At 35.6% G+C, this 26,008-nt stretch overlaps 1 protein-coding gene and 1 pseudogene across 2 annotated transcripts; one reads left to right on the forward strand and one right to left on the reverse strand.

Annotated features, from left to right (window-relative positions):
• Positions 1 to 4,888: 4,888 nt before the first annotated feature.
• Positions 4,889 to 18,607, reverse strand: LOC107711969 (sodium-coupled neutral amino acid transporter 3-like). 2 transcript variants are annotated; one of them, XM_016517078.1, is made up of 16 exons: positions 18,478 to 18,607; positions 12,098 to 12,230; positions 11,013 to 11,097; positions 10,628 to 10,743; positions 8,282 to 8,355; positions 8,073 to 8,165; positions 7,839 to 7,920; positions 7,343 to 7,425; positions 6,970 to 7,028; positions 6,753 to 6,881; positions 6,565 to 6,644; positions 6,374 to 6,474; positions 6,098 to 6,213; positions 5,850 to 5,994; positions 5,659 to 5,762; positions 4,889 to 5,579 (listed from the first exon to the last, which is right to left on the reverse strand). In XM_016517078.1, exons 2-16 carry the CDS (start codon positions 12,160 to 12,162, stop codon positions 5,478 to 5,480), a joined length of 1,434 nt encoding a protein of 477 aa, XP_016372564.1. In that variant the 5' UTR covers positions 12,163 to 12,230; positions 18,478 to 18,607; the 3' UTR covers positions 4,889 to 5,477. The 2 variants fall into 2 exon arrangements, with proteins under 2 accessions (XP_016372564.1, XP_016372563.1); XM_016517077.1 differs by lacking the exon at positions 18,478 to 18,607 and adding an exon at positions 14,300 to 14,461.
• Positions 18,608 to 19,783: 1,176 nt separating this feature from the next.
• Positions 19,784 to 26,008, forward strand: part of LOC107711980 (serine/threonine-protein kinase 38-like) — a 10,858-nt pseudogene continuing 4,633 nt past the window's right edge.

Consider the following 26,008-nt stretch of genomic DNA (forward strand, 5'->3'; position numbering starts at 1 on the left):
ACACATGATCAATATGGAAGCATGGAACTGCGGCTGCTAAAAGTCAAAGAACTAAAACTTTTTTTCTAAAAGAAACACATTCTATTCTTAATCATATTTGTTTTTATACTCCCTTATAAATACTTCAGCTACAGCAAAACAGAATAGACGAGATCGTTTGGCATCAGGCTCATTCAAATATGATTCAAACCCATGGGGCAGGTGCCCCCTCAGATTTTGATACAATCACACAGGCACAATAGCTGTTAAATTCAAATCTGCGTTCCCGCTTTGGCTGGCGCTAAACCGGAGACAGACGCGTTTTTACAGGGCTGCGCATTATAGCCAATCACACATGATTCTGTAGAGCTTATGAATGCAATGACCAATCAGAGGCGTTCAGATGAGTCATCGCTGAAACACCGAGTTTTGTTTAGTGCGTGCGTCGCTGACTGAATTCAGATCTCTGGCGAATTAATTCTCTCATCAGAAACAACGAAGTGCAGATGTGCGTACGATGTAAGTAAGATATGCATTTCACAGTGTAAACAGCTTCAGTGATTATAATGGGAGTTTTTGACTCGTGCCCCCTCAAAAATAATAAGTGCATGAAGCCCCTGCATATCCCCTTGCATGTGTCCTTTCAAAATAAGAGCTACCAAAATAAGCCAAATAACACAATATCACATACCATTTGTTGTCTATATAGCATGTGGTATTTATATCTATAATTTGTTGACTATTTTGCTTTATCGGTTTTTCTGAAATTGCAGTTGTTGTTTTTAAATTACTGTTTTATGCAGTTAAGCTGGTCAAAGAGCTTATTTCTTTGTTTTGTCTTAAAGTCTGCATGAAACGGAAGTTGTGATTGTCTTTTCTTCTCTACTGTGACGTATATCCGTGTGAAACGGCATCTGAAATGAGAGAGACCTGCCTGAATGACTGAGCACTTCCTCCATCAGGTTAAGTCATAGTCATGAAAAAAATTAGTTTGCGATGTCCTAAGAGTAATATTGTGGTAATATCCTAATATCTTTTCAATGTTTAGGGGTAACTACTCCCTAGTGACTGGTGTCAGTGCATCAGCTTCAGTTTTCCCCCTGTTGTTTATCCCAGCGTTTGCCCCTCACGTCACTAGCTCCGCCCTTGCGCCATAGCTCGTGACCGAAAGAGAAGATGAGTTGTTTTGAGGGGGAGAGGTGGTTAACGTTTTTGATTAAAGATTATGAGGGCACATGAATTTTAAAAAAAATTATGAAGTGCACAGATAAATTATTTATAATAAACACTACAGTATTCCATTAAAAAATAAGAATTTTCAATTTTGATTTCATGGTGACTTTAATGCTTTTGTTAGTTGATATTTCTGATGTTTTGGCTGTGCAGCACCTTGGTCAACACTAGTTGCTTTTAAGGTGCTATATAAATAAACTTGACCTTGACCTTTTAAGCAATATATTGAATAAAGTGCCATGTAAATACATGTGACGTGACTTCATGGGAGTGCCAATTTGCAGAGCTCGTGCAAACATACCCATGTTGCTATGAACAGATGCTTTTTATAAAAAAAAAAATGCTTGCTGTTCCATGATTGTTGTATTTATTTTGTTACTGAGAGGAAAAGCGCGCAGCACATATTAACATATTCTTATAAATGTTGCTTTCATCAGAGTGGGCGGTGTTGGGATTTTCGATAACAGTATACCGCTGTTCACGTATATCGAACTACATTTTACCCCTAAACGAAAAATGAAAGTTACAAACTTTGTTTTGATTATATATTGGGGCCTTAACTTGTTAAGGAAGTTGCTTTTTAAAGTGATGCTGTCAGTGAAATTGTAGCGAAACATGGAATGTAAGTATATGGTTGTTTAACAGCTGTAAAGTGTATCTTTTGCTCTTACAATATTTAAAAATACTGTCCAGAAATATTTGTAATATTAATATGACTTTGATTAATATGATTTTGTTTTATGCACTAAAGGTGGACACTGAATTTTCCAAGCTTACAGATGTGAAAGAAGACTTGTTCATCAGGAAATGGGAAGGGACCAAAGAAATATCATTCTTGGAGAAGAAAATGGACATCAGTCACTTATTAGAGAAAGCTGACAGTCAGCATGATGGTACTATTTTTTGGCTCTACGTGACATGCACACATTTCTAAATGTAATTTCTGATTTTTTTTACATTATTTCATGATATAAAATTGATCATTTCAAATACAATTTTCAAAATTTTGCAAAAGATCAATTTTGTTTTAAATTGATCTTTTGCATTTGTCCTATATTTTTACTTAGTCAAGATGAGTTGTGCTGCATTATGTTGAAGATTCTCATTCATCTTCCACCCAACGGCATCTGGAAAAAGTGTTGCTGGCAGTAAATGCTGTGGTAATTCTGCTGTCTCAAACCTGTTGGAGTTGGTGCCGGTATGCATTGGTAATGTGTTTGCTTTTAATAAATAAAGTTGTTGCTCAAACAGAAACATTTTCTTATACTTCTCATTTTTGTAGGCTGGTACCAGCTTGACCTCCTTACTGCGTGAGTCCATGAAAGGGTCCCTGAAGTCAGTTCAGCTGGTTTCCATTGGTTCACTTGGACATGGAGCCCAGTACGTAAATGTGGCCAAGAATAATTATTTTGCCCTTCCTTTCAATCTGTGTCAACTATCATTGAGATTTTGTCTCTGTCTTTTGATCAGGTTTTTTAATCATCACATACATACACTATACAGTATCTCACAGAAGTGAGTACACCCCTCACATTTTTGTAAATATTTTATTATTTTATGTTTTGAACATATTTTCAAGTTTGTTATAAGCACATTTCTGTTTGTAAGAGCATGTTGGAGTACATAAGAACAATTTGAGAACTTGTTGGTAATTTACATGTTGTGAACTGCCACCTACCTTGCAGGCGGCGCCCTTCTTCCAGCTTTACAAGGTCGGGGTCCTGAACGTTACGCACCCCCACGGTGGGCACGAGGAGCCAAGTACCCATGTAAGTGGAGCCCATTAGAGAAGCTTCGTATCTAATCATGAGTTTTATTGATTTAAAATGTACAAATGAAACACTACTCTTTGTTCACAAAGTTGCAAATTCATAACATATATTGGTTGAATTTTTTTTTATATAATAGTTTAGAAAATAGTTTTCTATAATAAAACCAGTCGTCTTTAAACAATCTTTCAATTTTATTATTCAAGCCTAGAGAGAGCAATGTGTTCAACAATAAATACATGTATTTCTGAACATTAATCTGTGGGATGCTTGAAATTGTTTCCATTCATTTAACGTCAGGCAACTTGAAAAAACACAAATCGTTGGGAAAATGTGAATCAATTTAAATTTAAATCTGTTAATAAGCTTCCCACTAACTATTGATCTGTTAAGTATTATGTTTCATTTTTGCTCAGCATTCAGGTCCATTCTGTGCAGAAAAAGAGTAGAATATGTTCACAGAATATGTACACAGATGTACAACAATTAATAGAAAGTTTCTTCCATTTCACACACAATATGTAGACTATACAAAATACAAAACAAGACTATACAAAATAAGCAGACATGTTGACATTTATGATAAAGTTGTAATGTCCAACAGGAAACAATTTTAGTCCTGGTCCATGTAAACCCACAGATACTGATGAGGTGTAACAGAGATGGACATATTATAGTATGACCACAGAAACATTTCAGTAAACTTGTTGATAATGAATTCTGCAGGCCCATCAATGCTGTGTTATGCTGTAGTGACCTTTCACATGAAATTATCAACATCATTCATTACTGTCCGGCCCATTTCTGGAGTGGAATTTCACTGAAACACAACATGTCACCATGCAAACCACAAATTTTTCAAGCAAGTATGCTCATTTTCAAGATGTTCAAAAGTATTTCCAATTATAAGACAAGCAAAATGACATACAACATGAAAAATCTTCTGAAATGAAAAAGTTTATTGAATACTACTAGATAACTAGTATTCAGACATTTGTGTTCCTTCTCCTCTCTAAAACAGAGTAAAGAAATGTTGTCATATTCTGTAGATTTCATTTCTTTGATTATGTAACGAAAGTACAAAAAGTACCAATACAATACATTTACTTCAGGTTCTTCATCTGACATTGAAGCATTGTGCTTAAACATATTGATGAAATTCATCACAAAACTGTACACGTTTCCTATTTAAATAATGTTATAAACTGTTTTTGGGACTGCTGAATGATAGGACTGCCTATCATTCATCAAGAATCATATTAACTGAAATTCACATACAGTGGGGTCCAAAGGTTTGAGACCAAATTGAAAATGTGGGATTCAAAATCAAATTTAACTCTGAAAATAAATTGTTTAAGGATTAGTTTTAGGACAAAAATCATAGCAAATACATTATAATGATTATGATAAAATTAAGTTGTTTAGGATCATCGGATTCTAACATTTCACTTAAATGTTAGTAGTTTTTAGAATGAAAAAATGTGTATTGAACTAGAATTTTCACTAATGAAAGGTTTTTGGACCCCAAAATATGCACTGAGTTATAAAAACGGAAAATTGCTCTGTGTAGTAGGAGGTAGACTTCAAACTGCATGTTTACAATTTTGGCAATATAGATGAGTGAATTTTCATCTGTTTCACAGTTTTTCCACCAGTTTTGTGTAGTTTAGGAAGCTCCATCTGCCAGTCATAACAGCAATACTTTTGCAAGAAAAATTGTCTTTTATTAAAAATACATTTATAAACAGGGGTGCACATAAGCTTTTCAGCCTGGTTCTCAAAAGAGCACCTGGAGGTTTGGTTTGGTCCTCACACTGCACATAGTGTGACCCATTAAATATAACTATATAAAAAAATAATAGTGATAATAAAATGCTAATATTTACTTATATATATTCATGTATATATATATATACATTTTCATCATTTTCAAACTTAAAATCAACAAGCTTTTATTTTAGCGTGTTGCCGGCAAGTAGGCTAAATGCGCTGCCGCATGAAGAGCGTTAGTGAAGGAAATGTCACAGTTTTGCATTGTGCTTTGAAAACGGCAGTGGATAGCCTCGATTTATGCTTTCAGTTCGAATAGAAATCTCATACAGTATTGCAGTTTGTATATCTAGAACAGCTGTCAACCATGTCGGTATGCAAATGAGCGGTCTGAACTTATTTACACAGCGCAAATTTTATTTTGGTCGCACATGCACACCTGCGTACCACATATGTGCACCCCTGTTTATAAAATATTTTCAAAATGTTCTTAGAGCATAATTACCCTAATGTGTCAAGACAATATGTTACCTCTCTTTTTTGCATTCATCTTGAATTTAGGTAACTAGCCACTTTATTTTGGACATACTGAAATTAAGGAGTTATATTAATTTATAGCTATCAAAGTAAATGAAACTGAACCTGTTCCAGAGGTTTCAGGTTCAGGAGTTTGGGTTCTGTATTAGATTTTGGTCTTTTAAGTGTTGTAATCCAGTTGTAGCTCTTTCAGTGGCCACCCGACGTCTTCTTTCCATTGACCCACTCTATTATGATGAACGTAATGCTCATAATCATGAAGATGAAACCCAGTGTCACAAACACAATCGCCTGGAAAACATAAAAGAATGTGAGAAAAGAAGAAGCCATAGATCTGTAAGAGTAAACTTACATTCTGTCTGATTCTCACCTGGATTTTTGGCCGAGATTTCAACGGCTCCTGTGCTTCAGGGACGATGCAAATGTAGAATATTCCCGGAAGAATGAAAATGAGGCTGGGAGCAGATGTGGCACCTAAAACAAAAATCATTCAGGTCAATTCCGCATTTGAATTATAGTAATGTGACCATTAAAATCCTCTACGTGGCAGATCTGACTTACCGATGAAGCCGAAGATGTCACGAATGTTGGGCACGAAGATGACGAGCAGGTTGACAAAGAAGAGGACGCACACAGCGATGGAGATGTGACGCACCCAGTGGAAAGGCTTATCAGGGAAAAGAAGCTGCAAGACGGCACGACGAATCTGGAGAAAAACAAGGCACTGTCAACACTCAACCAGCACGATTATGAGGAATTATATGCAAGCAATAACTAATGAGCCAGGAAAACCAGGAAAATGAAAGTACCGGGAAGAGGACCACTGGAACGGTCAGCGTCACTGCTATCAGCACAGCCAGCCGAACACACAGCATCAGGGTGTCTTTTTTACTGTACATCTTCAGAAGCTCTGAATCCACCTTTCCTACATGTATGTAGACACATAGCGATTGTTAAAACATTTTCAAATATAACAAACCTTGAAATGTTGGTACTTTGATTATTATTTACCATGGTACTTTGTAAATGCCATAGTTCTAGGACTAGGTGTAGGTATTTTTGTTTGTTTGTGAAGTTTCGCTTACCATAGAAGGTGAGGTAGCCAAAGATGGCAGTCAGCAGATACATGACAAACATGGCCATAATAGAGATATTAGCAACATTTTGCATGCGTTTCTTGTTTGGACTGAAATGAGGAGACAAAAAAACAATATCAATACATAAAAAAGTTTTTTAAAGCCAATGTGAATGAACAAAAGTGCAATTCCAGTCTTACTTTTTGAGTTCTGTGTAAATGGGCAACACTTCAGGGTGACACACAAAAGCAAATGCCATAATGGGAATGGTAAAAGCAGTCTATGATGAATAAAAAAAAAAAACATGAAGTTAACTGATTAATTCACTGCACTTAAGCAAAAAGGACACATGATAATAATTTTCTGATTTGCAGTTTATATCTCTAACCTGTGGGTTGATGGTTATAAATTTGGCTTCACACGTGTCATCGGTAGAGTTGTATATGCTTTCAGTGACACCAGTTTCATTATAGCTGTGTTCTAAAGAACACTCTGTGACAAACTTCTTGTAGATAACCTAAGAAACAATGGAGAGATGCTTTTATTTGTCACCACATAACAGTCATTATTAATACTGTATGTAGGTGGATTGAGAGTGGACTTACAGATATGAGGAAGAAGACCATGCAGGTGAGAGAGAAACCACTGGTGTAGCCCAGATACCCTAAAATAAATGCATAAATACATGATAAATGCATGTAACTATTCATGCCATACCAATTTTAATAATTTTTCAAGCTCAACTGGTAGATACTGATACAATGTATTGCTTTAATAAGGCTTTCACTACACCACACCGGAACTTTTTCGCCCTTATGCGAAATTGATTTTAAAAGCGTTGTTTGTGACACTCAACATAGATCTTTAGTGCAGATGTGTAAATGCTTGATTGTGATTATTATGAAATATAATGGAATGAGAAATGACAGAGGGGGAAAACAAAATGAAAGAATGAAAGGAAAGGAGGCAGGAACCTACCAAGTCGTTTCATAAACGCCAGGGGAAGAATGACGGTGACACTAACGATAATGATGAGACACCTCCCATCAACAAACCAGTCACTGACAAAGAGAAGTAAATGTTTCACACAACATATCATGTCAGAAGGAGTGATATGATTATGAAGAGCAGTCAGAATGGACACTTCTCTAGCCATACACAGAGAGTTATTAATGAAATGAAAATGAAATACAGTGAGGTTCAAAGTCTGAGTCTATTTAGAATTCAAGAGGGATCCACATTGTGCTTCAGTGGACGCAAACAACTAACCTTTGATACAAAGGATTTCACATGCTCAGTGCCACAAATTTGCTTATTTGATTAGTGACCTTAAAATAGTACATAATCTATAGTGCAATAGTTCTCATTCATTTTACATCATGTTTATTGGTTTCATCTTTTTCAGAATCTTAAAACTTTTACAATTTTGAACCCCACTATATTCAGCGCATCAGTACTATGTTCTGGTACTCACGTTGAGTTATCCGGCAGTTCCATAAGACCCTGAATAATATGAGGTAACTCTATCTTCACAATGAACAGGTAACTGGACATTGCTGTTGGATCAAATGAAGAAACATTAGTGCATCTGCATTCAGTGCTCATATTGCTTTAAGTAGTTATCCCTGAATTTGATTTATCAGCTGTGATGTCTTTTTGACATTGTGAGTAACTACTGAAATTTATACAGTAAAACGTTTAATTTTACCTCCAATGTTGTGCAGTGTTATAATGCATGCTGCTAAGATTTTCCCAGGTGGACCAAATGCACGGTACCCGAGCTGTTCATATGCACGGATGCCTAAACATACAGACAAACATAATAGAAAGTTCAGAAGAAAGTCAAGGTGCATTTTTAACATGGCGTATGATGTTATCAGGATTGTCTTATGAGATAAAAGAGATAATGTTTCTCACCAACCACTCCTGCAGTCTTCAGAAGCAGATGGATGGAGTAGGCAGAGAGAACAGTGATGGATATCAACAGGATTCTGCAAACAGTTTACACAAATAATGAAACTAGATAAACGACAACAGCAAAAAGCAAATTCCCATTTGGAATGCAAGGATAATTCACCAAAAAAAATTTCATTTTAATTTAATCAGCCTCATGTTGTTCCAAACCTGTATGTCTTTCTGTCTTCAGTGGAGGACAAAGAATATGTTTTTGAATAAAGTCAAAGGGGTACAAAACAACACTGGATCCCACTGTCTTTCATTGTGTAGAAAAAAAAACACTGAGACATTTTTAAAATATCTTTTTTATGTTCCACAGAAGAAAGTCATGTTTGAAACAACATGAGGGTGAGTAAATGTTGATAGAATTTACATTTTTGGGTGACTTTAAAATATTATTTTAATCTTGCTCTTTTAGTTTTACAGATTGTCAGACTCATTAGCCAGTCATTTGTCTTTCAGAGGTGCTAATGTAATCACGATTAAGCGGCACAAACTGCAGTTTGATCAGGGATATTATCACCAGTCGACAAGGAGATGACAGAGGGGACACAAATCTAACCTCTAATCTCATTAATGACGCATTAGACAAGCTGAGAGTGTATTTCTTTGGAGTACAACTTACAACAACACTGTCACACACACACACACACAAAAAGTCTCGGTAGTAAAGGTATACAAAATAACCATCCATTACGTGTTCTATGAGTTAACACTTCCCCTAGTATCTATTTGCATATTACTGAAAGTTTTGATTGGCAAGAAGTTTCGTTGTGTTTTTTTTTAGCTGTTGAGATTGAAACTATACTAGCAAACTTTTTTCTTTTTTCTTCTTCTCTCTCGCTCTCTCTTGTACAACAAGCTGCTTAAAAAGCCTAGTTGAGCTAGACAGACAGACAAATATACAGACAGACAGGCTTTGATTTGAGTACAGATTACAGCAGGCTATTAATAACCCTCTCAGGTCTGATCTGTGAGCTGTGCATGTGCAGGTGTCACATCATAGATGCACAGTTACGTTTAAGCTCCCTACACAAATAAAACCCTGTCATTCACAAGGATTAGCAAATGCATTTGTTCTATCAAGGAGCATAGTTCTATTTAGTTGTTGTTTTATACTATGTCTGCTGTCAGAACTTGATCATTCATCCTAGCACTCGATTTGTAAGGAACATGGTACGTGGTATGGAGGCAGTGAAATTGAAAGAATGAATTTTTAGCACTGGGTTTGCCCGACTTATCCTCACAGCGGCCTCTAAGTTACATGATACCTCAGCCAAGAAAAAGCATGCAAATATTTGAGGTTGTATTGACATAGCATTTGTAAGGCTGGTTGTGACTGGCACGTGTATGTGACAGAGGCACACTGGAGTATGGCTGGATATGCCTATACAGTTAAATGTAGATGGACACAAAGAAGCCTTAAAGGGATACTCCACCCCAAAATGAAAATTTTGTCATTAATCACTTACCCCCATGTCATTCCAAACCCCTAAAAGCTTCGTTTGTCTTCGGAACACAATTTAAGATATTTTGGATGAAAACCGAGAGGCTTGTGACTGTCCGATTGACTGCCAAGTAAATTACACTGTCAAGGTCCAGAAAAGTATGAAAGACATCGTCAGGTCAGTGGTTATTCTCCAAAATGGCGTTACGGTGATGCGGAGAGACAGAGGAGACGAATTGTTGAATAAAGTCGTTATTTTAGTTTTCTTCGCGTACAAAAAGTATTCTCGTCGCTTCATAACGTTACGGTTGAAGCACTGATAGCAGATGGACTATTCTGACGATGTCTTTCATACTTTTCTGGACCTTGACAGTGTAATTTTCTTAGCAGTCAAACGGACAGTCACAAGCCTCCTGGTTTTCATCCAAAATATCTTAAATTGTGTTCTGATGACGAACAAAGCTTTTAGGGGTTTGGAACAACATGGAGGTAAGTGATTAATGACAAAATTTTCATTTTGGGGTGGAGTATCCCTTTAATGCTTGGTCAGGCCAAACCCAGACACGCATACAGAGCACATGCATTCCCTGCATACTAACTGAAGTTAATGAATAAAACGCAGCCAAATGCCAAAAAGAGACATTATTCCACTTAGAACCTGAAATGTTTTGTTTACATTTGTAACACATATCAGAAATGGCTCTTCAACTCAAATAGTATTTACACACTGTACTTATTTGTTGATGACATAAAAGAAACACTAGAACTCATTTTTATTATTACACCTTCAATAACCTTTATTTTTATAGCACAAATCAACCCAAATGCAAATGAATAATTGGAAGTGTAGTTTGACTTACACAAAAAGGATGATTCCGGTGTTGGCCATGGCGTAAGCCAGTCCCAGAATTCCACTGCCCATAATGGCATTACTGAGGTTGAAAATAGACATTCTGAAAGAAGTCTTTCCCTCGAACTGGAATAAAAGATGAATGGGGTATTAGTCATGAATTGTATATCTATTTATCTGAATAGGTTCTTTTAGCTTAAATGGTTGTTTAAATTTTTCTGTGTATTAACTCCACAAACAAGGAGTAGTTAGAAGTTATTCCTACTGTTATACATTATACTTAAATGTAATATGGAGTGTCTATATTTGTGAGTGTTTTACATCATTCCAATTAGTTTCACCCAGCCGTATACAGTAAGTTTTTGTGAAGTCAACTCTGAAATTTGGATACTCACATCTGTAAACTGAGTCTCTATCTTTCCATTGCTTTTATTGGGGAGGAAGTTATCCCCCTCTGTCATGTTTTCAAGGGCATCAAATCTGTAATACAAGGAAAAGGAATATAGTTTTTTTTATGTAAAGTAACAATGACGTTTGAATTGCCCTGTTTTGAGTTCTGTTTCATCTGTCTTGTATAGGAAATGTTTTGAGAAAATGCAGGAAATGACATATTAGCTACTGAATCACCTTTTGACCATTTAGCAGGTGAGGGCCCTTAAGATATAAGACTTATTTGTAATTGCATTAATGCAACAGGTTTGTGAATGTTGTATTAATAAATGCCTTAAAAACAGGGGTCTCAAATTCAAATGACCTAGCGGTTAACCAGGGGGCAAACTAAACAGCTGCAACAAATACAAGTGTTTTTACAACAGTCAATATGGCTCCGTGTTTTTATAATAAAAAAAATATTATTACAAAAAAAATAGTTAATTTAATTGTTTATAAAGCTGAAATAAAATAAAATATTAGATGAAAATATGTATAATAAGTTTAAGTACTAAAATTAACTGATATAAAACTAAAACAGAAATTAAAACTATATATTTAAATGATATTTTATTTAAAAAACTAATAAAAATGACTACAGCACATAAAATTACGCTAAAATTAAAATGAAACCAAAAATCTAAAGTTAAAAGCTAATTTAAAATATTAATTAAAAATATAATAGTATATGAATAATACTAATAAACAATCATATGTAACAATCATATTCAAGTTTTCAATTAAATTCAATTCAAGTTTATTTGTACAGCGCTTTTCACGATTGAGATAACATTATTGGCCAAACAAACTTGTGAGTGAAAATTGATCTGAGGTTTGATTTAATGATAGTCTATTAACACCTGAGTTAGTTGAATTTGAAGTTGAATATCCAACATACTTTCAAACCAAGCTTTGCTTAAAGCAGCAAAGGTTACAAGCTAAATGATAAGATGTCATGTAAAATTTGTGAATTTTTAAAGCATTAACTTTTTTTCTGAGATAATTCATGATAATAATTGAGTTAATTTCTTGTGTTGGTGTGGAAACGTACCCATTCTCTGGAATTCTGTTAGGGCTGAGATCATGGTGACCGTTTGACGTTTTCTGTAGTTCCATTTTAGACTGTACAACACTTAACAATCCTCCAAAGAACACTGTCTGTAAGGTTAAGCTCTGTAAACAATCTGAAACACAGAAAAAGGTTCTGGAATAAATTATCATTTTACTGACAACTGAAATTATTGTAAAACATGAATGCTTTGCTGAAAAAAGTCCAGTGTGAAAATGTCTAAAATCTGGAAAATAAATTGCAGATGAATGCTCAAATCTGCTTGAGCAGTGAGATCGGTGACAATCACTTGCTACATTTCTCTTACTAATGTGCAACAGGAGCATAACCTTCACATAAATATCAAGGACGAGGAGAAGGCAGGGAAAAAGTAATGGTAAAAAGATTACTGCATGCTAAAAAACATCAAATGGATAGATTAGCCTTGATATAAAACAGCTGTGAGTGTCTGTGTGCATATTTCCCCCCTTCATCATCATATTCAGGCTGGTTAGTTAGTTGTGGGCAGTATTCTGAAGCTCTAGTGTTTTTAAAGCATGATTATTGTACAGTAAACAAAGTAAAAATACACTATAATTTTAATATGTGGGAGGTGCAATTACATGCAGGTTAACTCTACTAGAGTAGTAACCTAAAAACTAAATATATATTCAGATCTTCCCAGAGTGTTTTATTAAAGGTCAGATGTGTATAAATATAAAGATATGGCAGAAATAAGAAGAGTGTCATGCTATTGCAAATTCAGCTGACTGTTTTCACACAGGTTTCCTGTACATGATTGCCATTGGTCAGGTGAATGATATCTCTGCCTCCAAAGTCTTGCTTTTGTAGCTACGTTAGCTGGTCGGGATGCTCAACCAGGAGGTCAAGGTTTTACTGGTTAGCATGGCCCTATGCTAACAGCTTTCTCCAAGTATTACAAGCCTCTTTGACTTAAACAAACAGAGCAATGTTTTCATAGTGTTGCAGAGCTGTGAAAATCAACCTGTGAATTGCTGGCCTATGAATGTCTCTCATATTAAACTTGGATAGGGGAAAGTATTTTACATTTCGGTGTAGTACATTTATAATATATTAACTAATTAACAAATTAAAATTGTAATCAAGTACTTCACGTGCTTTAGTGTGCTAGTCAACACACCAAAATAAGTGTATTTTTTAAAGCATTGCAAAAGATCATTAAAACAATTATTTACAATTTAAAGTAAAACTTTTAATTTGACAAAGTGCACTTTTTAAAAAGTGTACTTAGGAAACATAGTCATGAATTACACTTGAGTGGCCTTTTATTTAATTAATATTGTATTATCTGCAAGTACATTTTTTTTAAATATACTATTTTAACAATTTGAAGTACACTAAAGTGCACACTTCAAGTGCTCTTCTCTTTCACAAGGGTAATTAAGCATGAAGCTTGCGATGATGGACACACCATAGTGTGAGCTGTATGTTATGATTATACATAAATGCTAGTGCTGTCAAATGATTAATCATGATTAAACACATCCAAAATAAGTTTTTTTACATAATATATGTGTGTGTATAGTACAAATAGCATGGCTGATGCAATTTTTCTTAAGCTTGCACTCTCAGCATGACAGTGAAACATTATTAAAAATGTGCCAGTTCTTGTAGGTCAGGAAATACTTAAGTCTTAATCTGTCATTGCAGGACACGGGCAGTAGCCTTATTCGGGAAAATGTCTGTATTCGTTCAGTTCTTTATTTGGGTTTTGATGCAGAATTCTCTGACTACTTTAAGTCTTGCCAAAAGCATGGCAAGCACAGAACTTCAGTGTTTAGTGGTCAACTCTCGAAACAAGAGATATACAGTTCAAGTGAAGTGTACTTTAACAGCATTCCATCACCGAATGTCTGTAGCTGTTTGGTTATAATGTAAAATATGTCTATGGAAAAGAGGTTAATGCAAAAGTTACTCAGTCTTGAAAAAACATCAACCCACTGCCAAAATGAACAACTGGTGTGAAATAAAGCATGAAGTGAATAAAACATGTTACAGAAACTGTAAAGAATGGGAAGTTAAGCCTGTGAAGCAAGCCTTGGCCACATGACTTCTGTCTGATGCAAGACTTTATCTGTATTGAAACAGAATGAACCTCCCTACACACCCTTATTCAAACACGCTTTTTTTCCAACAGAAAGTGGTCGTTGAGAAAGTACTCACCACTGTGGGATAAAGAGAAACCTTGCAAAAGTCTCTAAGTGTAGCTACGTGGTGTCCTGAGGTCAGAGAGTCTTCACTCATTTGTTTGTTTCTGTGTTGCCTTAGTGAAGCTGTCCAGCTTGTGTGAGCAGACATTCAGAAAGTCTAGTAGACTAGCAGACTACTTTCAGCGCTCACCTGTGTCCTGCTGAGACGGGGGAGGGGATGAGATTAACTCCTGTGTGGAGGAGTGAACATGTGTCTGTGTTTAGGGAGGCCCTGGCACAAATCCACCATTTTAACACTCTTGAATATGTTAAAAATAGTAAATCTGTAAAGTTTTCTATGTATGATGTACATTTATACATGAACACATATTATTATATGGCAGAAAACGACATTCAGGCATTAGAGCACTGAAGAATGGTCAGGGCTTGTGTGAAAATGTTTAATAATTTGGGGGGATTGTTTAATATGGGTGGGCTATAAAATTGGATAAGGGGTTATAAAGTATGTGGGAGAAGCCAGGGGATTGTGGATAAGTGTACATGTTTGCGTACAAGTGTACATGAGCTGTAGGTTTAGGTGTAGGGTTAGTGTATAGGGCAAGAATATACAGTGTAGAATATACGGTTTGTACAGTATAAAAACCATAACACCAATGGAGAGTCCCCACAAGGATACTAATCCAGACACGTGTGTGTGTGTGTGTGTGTGTGTGTGTGTGTTGTGGTAAGTAATGAGATTAGAAGATCAGGGCTTTTACCTGCATGCACTTGTTCTGCAAAGCAGGGGAGAGTGGGGTGATTTGAGCCTGTGGGGAAGTTGAGCCACCCCTTGTTTCTAGACAACCTTAAATAAAATTGGTGATATGACCTCAAATATATGAAGAGTTAACCATTTTATTAACCATGTGATGGAGAGAAGCCCATGGAATAACTGGTAACTACATTTAGGTTAAAAAAATTATTTTTTGCTGTTCAAAGTGATTTTTGTATGTTGAAGGACTCGTGCTTCTTGTGTCTGAACAATTACAGACAAATCTGAAAAAAATATCACACATGTGTTTGTGCTTTAGGAAGTTATAATATGATGCTATAATGTTAGCATGATGTTCTAACTCTAAACTGCTAGATGATGCAAGTTTGTTAAAATGGTAGGAGTGGGGTCATTTGAGCCGAAAGTCCAGGGGTAAGTTGAGCCAGTGGTTTACCCCTTCTTATGATTATAAAGTATTATTTTACTGTAATTCTACATGATATTTCATTCATTTTAGACCAAACATTTTTGATTATGTTCTTTGTTTTGAACTTGATTTTGTTCTTAAATTTTTAAATAGGCCTTGTTTATGACAATTGGCCATTGAAGTTTTTATGAAATTGATTTTCCCTGCAACATTTATTAGTGGGATGTTGAGTACTATAAGCCCAGTTCTGTAAGGTCAGTTGCAGTCTTTTTTTTTTAATTCTTGAGTTTGAACTTTATTTTTTTCTGAAATTTTTTAAATAATTTAAAAAATGACTTCAAGATTGTGAACTGTATCTTTAAATAAAACTTTTAAGAAGTCATCCATCCATCCATTCTATTATCCAGACCTCTTTGTCCTTATTACGGTCGCAGGGAGCTGGAGCCTAATCCAGCGTCTTGAGCCACAGGTGGGGAAACTCCCTGGATGAACGGCCAGTCCATCACAAGGCTCACACATAGATTTTAAGAAGTAATTTTTATTGAATTTTGATATAGCATGAAGGGAAAATGTTCAGTTTTACTTCAGCATAATCAATGGCACAGTTTAACTCCATGTGGCTCAAATTACCCTCTCCCTAGGCTCAATTTACCCCACACTGCGGGCAAGTTGAGCCAAAAGACCACTTTTTTTTGGAAAGCCATATTTTGAAAGCAGTTTATTTTAGATCCAAAGTGATTATTCCCAAGGATGCACCAAATCCTGAAATTTATGTACATATTTAAGTTGGACCCATTACTGTCATGTGCTCGCTTTAAACACACTGTAAGTAAAAACTCAACTCACCCCGCTCCCCTATAATTTCCTGATTCATTAAGTCATGCATATCTAAAGAAAGTGGGAATTTTTTCCTTGAGTCAAAAATTATTTTAATCTTTAATATACAGTTTGCTTTTAAGCTATTCCTTATCTTTTATGTTGGCTATTAAGAGACAATTTATCTAAAATGAAAACAAAAACTATAGACAAATGTTCTTTCTGCAAATGCCCAGTTAATTGGAAAGGGACAAGGGACATCTACATAAACATTGTCTTGGCCTATATTAGACAGCCCCTAATTATGTATTAATTAATTAATTTATTTTACATTTTCTGTAAGCACCTCACTATTTGTTGAAAAAGTAAAAAATAAATAAGAAGAAATCTCTCATTAGTCTTTATTATATAATAGGCTATTTGCTATAAAATATTTGACAGATGAAAATCATGAACCATGTCAGATGATAAATATTTGGCTGGCCAAATGTAAGCATGGGTTTGGCTGGAATTGAAATTATATTTATCAAAGTATTGTTGACTTTGTGTTATTTACTGTTGCTAATGCAAGTTCAATATTTTGTTTTTGTTTAAATTTTTTTCTTTTTAAACTTAATAGCATACAAGAATGCATTAGTAAAAAAAAAATGTATAATCACAATGATTGTCACGTCTAACATGAAAACAGTATATAATATTCAGTAATGCTTCATGTTGTCATGTACTGTTTATTGTGGTTTCAAAGAGATGCATGACGCAGACTTACCAAATACAGATACTGTAATAAATGCTAGGAATCTTCACAGAGACTATACACCACATACAGTAGCTCAAGACATAATCCTGATACATGTACTGTAAATCCATTTAAGGACTGCAAAAGTCTATGTTTATATATATTAAAGAAAACATAGGCAAAGTATGAGAGACAGTAATTCACACACACACACACACACACACACACACACACACACAATATGGTTAAGTAGGTACACACACACTCAAGGGATTATGCCAGTGTTTGCAGACATGTGACCATTTGGTCACAAGTGTTTACTTTTAGCTATAATAAAAAGATTGATATTAAAAATGTTGTGTGATTATCGTCATCAAACAGGATGTTCTCACACAAAGACAGGAACTAACTTATATGACTATAGTTAGTCACACATGTGGCTCTCACTCACAGCAAGCTGTAGTTTCTATTGCCTTGTGGGTAAAACAAAGATTTACACAGGAGTCAAAACACTAGATGTTATAAAGTCTAATGGTCTATACTTATTATATGGGAGGAAACATCATCTATTGTTATTTTCTGGTAACTTGCCTAAGAAGACGTCACATTCTGAGAAATTCAGTTGAACAATATCAGTGATCCAACTCAAGATACACTTTGTGATATCTCACAAGAACAGACTCTTCAAGAAATACCTCTATCAACATTCACTGAAATGGTATAACAGGTCACAAAGTTCCATTACGTATTACGTACGTATTTTAAAGCAGTAAAGTGGCTTTTGAAGCTCTGAATGTGTGAAAAATGAAACTGCTACAGGAATTCACTGCATAGTGGAAACGTGGTGGATTATCGAATACTCAAGCTTATTCCATCACTTCAACCTCAATTCACCCCACATCCTGTCTACATCACACGTGAATCTTACAAATATGTAGTTTGTGTGTGAGTATTTGAGTATAAGAGTGAGAAAATGCTCAGTGATGAATATCCCAATTTATAATCCATATCAACCATGAGTGCCATTGTAAATAAGGAATATTCAAATGTAAGTTTATTCTTAGTCAAATGAAAGAATCTAGATATACGCATCGTATTCTGTACAATAGCAGCCATTACAATTATATGAGAAATGCATAATATACAATAATTCTACTATATGATTAAATGGAGAAACAGTATAAAGATCCATGTGAACCTATATACAATTGTGTGATTGTTCTCTGAGCTGCTTCTGTTGTGAATTATTGCTGCTTTCGGCTATAGATGCCATGTGCCACATGGTCTCCCTACTTCCTTCTCAGAGAAGATCTCATGAATGGTGCTAACAATAAATCTAGAAACAAATGATTTATTAACTAGTGACTCTATATAAAGAAACCATTAGACAGCTGTCGCCTGTGTTGTTTTGTACTGACTTTCTGTTGAGAGAATATTTGAGAGATAATGTAGTTTTCTTACCTTCTGACTCTTTAATTAAAAATCTTCAATGTAGGCAACAAATAGATCTTCCAGAATATATATAGAAAAAAAGGATGGTTTGATACTCCTAGATGGTTCTTGAGTATGTCATCTAATACAGACAGATGGAGTGAAAGGGAGAGAGAGAGAGCTTGAAAGACTGAAAAGTGGAAGCATCTAGTACGGGAAGTTTGAAGCCTCTACTTCAACTCTAAAAAAGAGCGGGACTTCCAGTTTGTCCCGCCTTGTTCTCAAGTCAGATAACTATGCCCTGAATCTCATATCTCTTTTTTTCCCTTTGTGTGTACATACCTACAATAGCTACATAGATCGAGGACAATATTGTCCCAAGAACTGAGCTAAATCTGACAAAACCTCATTATGAAGATGTTTGATTCTTGATTGGGAGAAAAAAATGGGTCAAAGTTTGGGTTAGTTTTATAGACTATGATAGTTTTACAGACTATGAAAACAAAGTATGAAAAATTATATCAGCATTCAGTTAAAAATATTAAAGCCATGTTAAGAATAAGAAGCATGCATCTAATATTTAAAAGTGATGTAATCTGTCATTGTGTGTGTGCGTGTGTGTGTGTGTGTGCGTGTGTGTGTGTGTGTGTGTGTGTGTGTGTGTATTAAGGTGGCCGAGAAGTGCAAAACAAATCACAATTCTGAAAACAAAATAACAAATTACAAACGCAAATGCAAATCTAAAAAACAAAATAACAATTCAGACATACATTAATACACTTAACAGCTTTCTTGTTTATCAAATTGTAAATAGGTTTTAGGTATTGTTTAACTTCTGATTTCAAAATGAGAAACAATGGTTTATAATTGCCGTACTTGCATTTATGTATACTAAACTTTGCCAGCAAAAGTAATAAATTAATCAAATAATATTCCTTATGGAATGACATGTCGTAAGTGAAAAAACCAAATAAAACATTTTCAAAACAAAGTTGAAAGCTGGGCATGATATGATCTCTAACAAATGAGCAGAAATCTGACCAAAAACGCTATTGCGAGGGTGTTTCTAATACAGCGTCTGGGAGTGACGTAAATTTTACATAGTTCTCTCTTCTGATTGCCGTTATCAGTATCTCTCTAATTTTTTTCTTCTTTTTATAAGTCGTGATAATACTATTGTGGGTTTTTCTTTTGCTGTTTCAGCAAATGGGGATGCAAAAAAAATGAAATGATGAAATGAAGAAAAATAGTTTTCAGTAGGGCAATTAATTAAATAAAGGTTGACAAAATTTATTTAATTTTAGAAATTAAATTTTAGACGACAGAAAGGGGACTTTTGTTTTGTTCCTTTTCCACTCAAGCACAAACCCGGAAGAAGGAAATAATGTCCGTTGTCGTCTACTAGCGCAAGTCAGTTTGAGGTCGAGTGGAAGGTAAGCAAATAAGTTTTATTTCAAACTAACACATAGTTTACAAGTAAGTAATAGTTTTGTTTTTGGTAGTTGTTCATACTTTGCCAAAGTCGCTTGAGCTCTTATTAGAAATTAAGCAGGATTTCAGTCGTTTCACACTTTGATACGAGAGCAGATGAGTCTGAACAGACAGTTAGCGGCTGCTGCTAGCAGACTGACAGTCTTACTACACTACTGAGAGTAGTTCTTGATTTTTTCTTTTCATTCATGTTTTTAGGCCTGTAATTATTAGAATTATAATGACTTATTAGCCTTGTTTTTGCTTATTAAAATTGCGTAAATGCTAAATAAACAAACCCACTGAAAACGTGGGTTTGCACTGACAAACTTTAGTGCGTGTTTACAGTGTTTGTTTGCTTTTTCCTTATTGCTTTTTTTTTTTTTTTTGGGCTGGCGTGTTTCTCCATGATGGACTTTATTAGCATTAAGTGTTGTTCAACAGATGACATGCTTATGTCATTATGACTTGCGTTCTGATTTTCGTTGTCAACTTTGTTTCATTTCGATTTATTAATCACACGATTTATTCAGAGTAAAATTCCCCTTGCTGTCTGCAAATTCTTCTTTCCAGACCTCAGTCTCAGTGACATCAGCTGTGGAAATTGAGTCAGAAGACAAATATAGCGTTTGTTTGAGTTTCCAAGCAGAGTAAAGTAAATGTACATATTTAACGCTTGTTTTGGCCACGGCGCAACAAAACTGCGGTCAAGCCAGCCGCGCTTTGAAAATGCACGGTCAAGCCAGCCGCATTTTTTTTTGTTTATGTACAAAAATAATGTATTTACAAACTAAAAATAAAATGTAAAATACCGGTAAGCTAATTATAAAGGAACCGTCGGTATGACAGCTTCTTTACATGCATTTTGACTGCTCTCAGCACCCGTACCGTAAGTACACAACTACACGCGCAAGACAAAAAAAAAATGCGGCTGGCTTGACCGTGCATTTTCAAAGCGCGGCTGGCTTGACCGCAGTGCAACAAAGGGCCAGTCAGACTTTACAGGCGTGGAATTTCTGGGAAGTGGAAGATTGAGTGTTAAAGGACCATGACTTGCAGTGTAAATGTTGTAGCTAAAGTTAAATGCTGCCTTTCACTGAATACCTGCACAAGTTGCCCCTGTGAAGCTGGTAATGGAGTGATCATATCTGGGTGTCCGTGGCATTTGACAAATTAAAAACCCCTGTCATAGATTAAATACAAGGAGGCATTGTATCTAACCATGTCAAATTCAAAGCTCTGATTTCTCAAGTGTCAAGACAACCTGAACTCTACGTTGTATCTTCTTGTAATTATAAACATGTCAAATTCTGCCCATTCTGATGCAACATGGTTTTTCTGTCCAGTTGACCATGGCGATGACAAGTCAGATGTCCTGCTCCTCGATGAGCAACCACACTAAGGAAAGAGTCACCATGGCCAAAGTAACGCTGGAGAATTTTTATAGCAACCTAATATCACAGCATGAGGAAAGGGAAATGAGGTGAGAACCAAAAAAGCAAGAGACCTTTTTGTTTTTTTAAATGTTATTTTTAGGCATACACTTTATTTTTCCATTGAAAATTAGTTGTAGCCCACGTACTGGTTGAAATAAGTGAGAAATATTTAGGACTTCTGCAATACTTTCTCTTATGTAGTTTTGAAACTTTCGCTAGTGAACAGGTTCGCCAGGTCTAAATGAATCACTAAGCATTTGGACAAATGCATGTAATTCTTCACATACTGTAGGTTTGGGTGAATATGGTGAGACGAGATCTTTCTTTAAGAACCTCCCAAATTCCAGGTGCCCTTTATTATGGTATCTCTTCCGTCCCTCTTGAAATGATGTCAGACTAGACGACCACACCTTTCATTTGACTGATGAAGCAATTCTGCCTCTTGGTGCTAGTGTTTCATCACATGTCTAAAAGTTATCCTTTATCTGTTACAGACAGCAGAAGCTGGAGAAGGTCATGGATCAAGAGGGCCTAGGTGATGAAGAGGTGAGCTTTTCTGGAATACTGCTATTTTTTTCTGAAAGCCATGCCCTGCTTACATTACAAACGTCTTGATCTAAATACTGGTGGTTTTATAAATATTTAAACACACAGAAGTTCAGAATGTTATTTCATGTGATCGGTCGGTTTAATTTCTACTTTTTCTGGTCCTGCAGAAGCGTATCCGGCGGTCTGAGCATGCTAGGAAAGAGACTGAGTTTCTTCGTCTCAAACGAACACGTCTTGGATTAGAGGACTTTGAGTCACTCAAAGTGATTGGCCGAGGAGCTTTCGGAGAGGTATGAGCTTCTTTCTGTTAAAGACTCCATGAATTCAAAAGTTTTGTCACTTTTAGCACATATATGTTAGTTGCGAGGCAGGCTATATATATATATACTCTACCATTTTTTTTATTAAAAAAAAAAATGTATTCACCAAGGACGCATTTAAATGATCAAAAATGACAGTTAAGATGTTTATAATGTTACAAAAGATTTATAGTTCTTTTGAACTGTCTATTCATCAAAGAATCCTGAAAAAAATATATAATTGCTTCCTAGACTTATTTTTAAAGAATCATGTGACTGAAGACTGGAGTAATGGCTGCTGATAATTCAGCTTTAACATAACAGAAAGAAATTACAATTTAAAACATTCAAATGAAAAACGTTGTTTTAAATTGTTACAATATTTTACAATAATAGCGTTTTTACAGATATTTTTGATCAAATAGCTACAGCATTGGTGACCATAAAATACTTTTTTCATAAAAAAAAAAAGGATGATAGTCTATTTTGTGGTATTTTACCACATTTAAAATCCTCTTTATTATTCTAGGGTAAGGCTGATATGCTTGAGAAAGAACAGGTGAGTCTTCGCTGATGGAATCACGTATGTCCACACATGACATTTACCCCCGGTTTCACAGACAAGGCTTAAGCCTAGTCCCAGATTAAATGTAAATCTGAGCGGTTTCAACTGAAAGAAACTTGCACTGATTGATCTTAAAACATATCAGTGCCTTTGTTTTCTCTCAAGATGCACACCAGTAATGTTTTTTTCTAAGGCATGTTAATAAAAATTACTTAAATGTCCTAATTGAACTATGGCCTAATCCTAGCTTAGTCTAAACTCTGTCTGTGAAACCAGGCCTTAAGGTTCTTTGCCTTGTTAACAGGTCTCTGTTTTCTGTTCAAGGTTGGCCATATTCGAGCAGAAAGGGACATCCTTGTAGAGGCAGACAGTTTGTGGGTGGTGAAGATGTTCTACAGCTTTCAGGATAAGATGAACCTCTACCTCCTCATGGAGTTTCTGCCTGGAGGTGAGTGCAGGATATGTCAGATCATTTCAAAGAAACTTTACCATCAAAAAGATGGTGCTAAAACCACTCCAAAGGATGACTGATATATGTATGTGTGTGTGTTTGCCCAGGTGATATGATGACTCTACTGATGAAGAAAGACACTTTAACGGAGGAGGCCACACAGTTTTATATTGCTGAGACTGTGCTGGCTATTGACTCCATTCACCAGCTGGGCTTCATCCACAGAGACATCAAACCAGACAATCTCCTGCTGGACTCAAGAGTAAAAACATATATTAAAACAGTACTCGAATAGAATCGTCAAAATCTTTAAAAACATGTCAATTATTTTTAGCAAAATAAAGTGTTTTTGAAGTAGGGCATTATTCAGAACAATTTAGGCGTTTGTCTCAATATTAAATTGTGAATGCCAATAACAATACCAGTTAAATTTCACTTGGTACTACTGATGCTGCATAAAGACTGATATTATTACATTATATTTTTTAGTATTGACTTGTGACCTCCCTATAGGCAACTCTGACATGAACGTGAAACCTTAAAGCTCAATCTAATAGCCTAGCAGGTCACATAGCCTTGATCTAATGAGTGATTCTCATTCACAACGTCATTTTGCTCTTTCAGGGCCACGTCAAGTTGTCTGATTTCGGCCTATGCACTGGTCTGAAGAAAGCTCATCGCACAGAGTTCTACAGAAACTTTAATCACAGCCTTCCTAGTGACTTCAGTAAGACTTATTAGCATCCATAACTCCAGTCTTCAAAGTCACATGATTATTCAGAAATCATTCTAATGTCACGATTTTCTGCTCGTGCTGCCTAATTTTTATGGAATCCTTTATTCTTTTTCTAGATTCTTCGATGAATAGAAAGTTCAAAACAATTACATTCATTTGAAATAGAAAAAATTTGTAACATAAATTTCTTCTCATTTTTTTATTTATTTAATGCATCCTTGCTGAATGAAAGTCTTAATTTCTTTAGAAAAAAATCTTACTGGCCCAGAACATTTGAATGGTATTGTAGATGAAATAATGAAGGGGTTGCATAGCTGATTCTGTGGCAGTAACTTATTTATACCAATTTTTTTTCTTCAGCGTTCCAGAACATGAACTCAAAGAGGAAAGCAGAAACATGGAAGCGAAACAGGAGACAGTTGGTAAGAGTTTCCTCTTGACCCAATACTACACATAGTGGGTGGGTACAGATAGATTCAGTGTTTCAGAAAGTTATTGTGAAATTAATGTGTTGTTAATATGGTAGTTGATGATTGTAGAAGCACTGTAGAAGAGTTACTATGTGCTCTTGTGTAATCCATTACATCTCACAATGTTTTTTGTGTTGTGTCAGTAAGTAAAAGAGAATTATTTAATTTTTTTCAGGCCTTCTCCACTGTTGGAACCCCTGACTACATCGCTCCAGAAGTGTTCATGCAAAATGGGTATAACAAGCTCTGTGATTGGTGGAGTTTGGGCGTCATTATGTATGAAATGCTGATAGGTGAATTGATTTTTGGTCTGTAAATAAAATTAGTTTGTTTATTTTGATATATGGCTTAAGTGTTTGTGTGGGTGTTTTTCAGGTTACCCTCCATTTTGCTCTGAGACGCCTCAGGAGACTTACAGGAAAGTGATGAACTGGCGGGAAACTTTGACCTTTCCACCTGAGGTCCCAATTTCAGAAAAGGCCAAGGATCTGATCCTCAGGTTTAGCTCTCTCACTGCTTATCATTCTCCCTCTCCTCTTTATTTTTGCTGTGATTCTTTGCCTTTATTTTGTACTCTATCTTAGCTGTAGCTCTTCATTCAACCCAGTGCATTTTGCTTTTATTAACCATACTGCTAACCTACATTTTGAGACATGGTTAATTTTAAGCAGTCTCTTTTTCTTCACCGTTCACCTTGTTTTGTTGTTTACCACCAGGTTCTGTTGTGAGAGCGAGCACAGAATTGGAGCTGTTGGAGTGGAGGAGATCAAGACTAACCCTTTCTTTGAGGGAGTGGACTATGACCATATCAGGTATGCTGTCATCGCATGTAGACAAACACAGATTAAACTGGTATTGAGTAATGAAATCATCATACTATTCATGTATAGTGTCTTTTGCATAATATGTCTTCTAGCTTTGTTTTTGAGCTTTGAATGAAAACATATATTGTGCAGTATATCTTGCCTATGTTGCCTTCCAGTTTGTATAAAAAGTAGTATGTGAAATACAGTGGTGGAGGTAACGAACTACTCACGTTACTGTAATTAAGTAGTTTATTCGGGTACTTGTACTTTTTTGAGTATATTTTTAAAGCTGTCCTTTTACTTGTACTTAAGTACAAATTAAGCAAAATAATCTACTTCGTTACTTTTAAATCATAGTTCGTTACTGAGTACGCCCACAATTTGAACTGATATTCAAACCTTTGACGGCATTTCAGTAGCCAATAAAGATTAGATCGTAAAGGGACCAATAAAAGCCCTGATATCTGAACCGGGAAAAGCCGCCAGTGCAGCAGGGTTGAAGAGCTGATCAGGCAGTGAGGGAGCTTAGCGTAATTTATGGACTCAAAGTTGGAGAAACAAACTACATGGTAGTGTTATCATAAATACCTATATTTTGATACCGATACTGAAATATCTGACACGGTTCCATTACTCATTTTCCACAGTATCTACCGTATAGCCCACACCGATACAATCTGCGTCGCTCTTTCCTCTCCGACAGCGAGTTTGACACGCATCCGCCTCCTGTCTGGATGTCCGCGCGGGATTGCAGGTATTCCGCATAATTTTAATAATTC

Source organism: Sinocyclocheilus rhinocerous, unplaced genomic scaffold (genome assembly GCF_001515625.1).
Source record: "Sinocyclocheilus rhinocerous isolate Xijiao unplaced genomic scaffold, SAMN03320098_v1.1 scaffold1168, whole genome shotgun sequence".
Lineage (NCBI taxonomy): Eukaryota > Metazoa > Chordata > Actinopteri > Cypriniformes > Cyprinidae > Sinocyclocheilus > Sinocyclocheilus rhinocerous.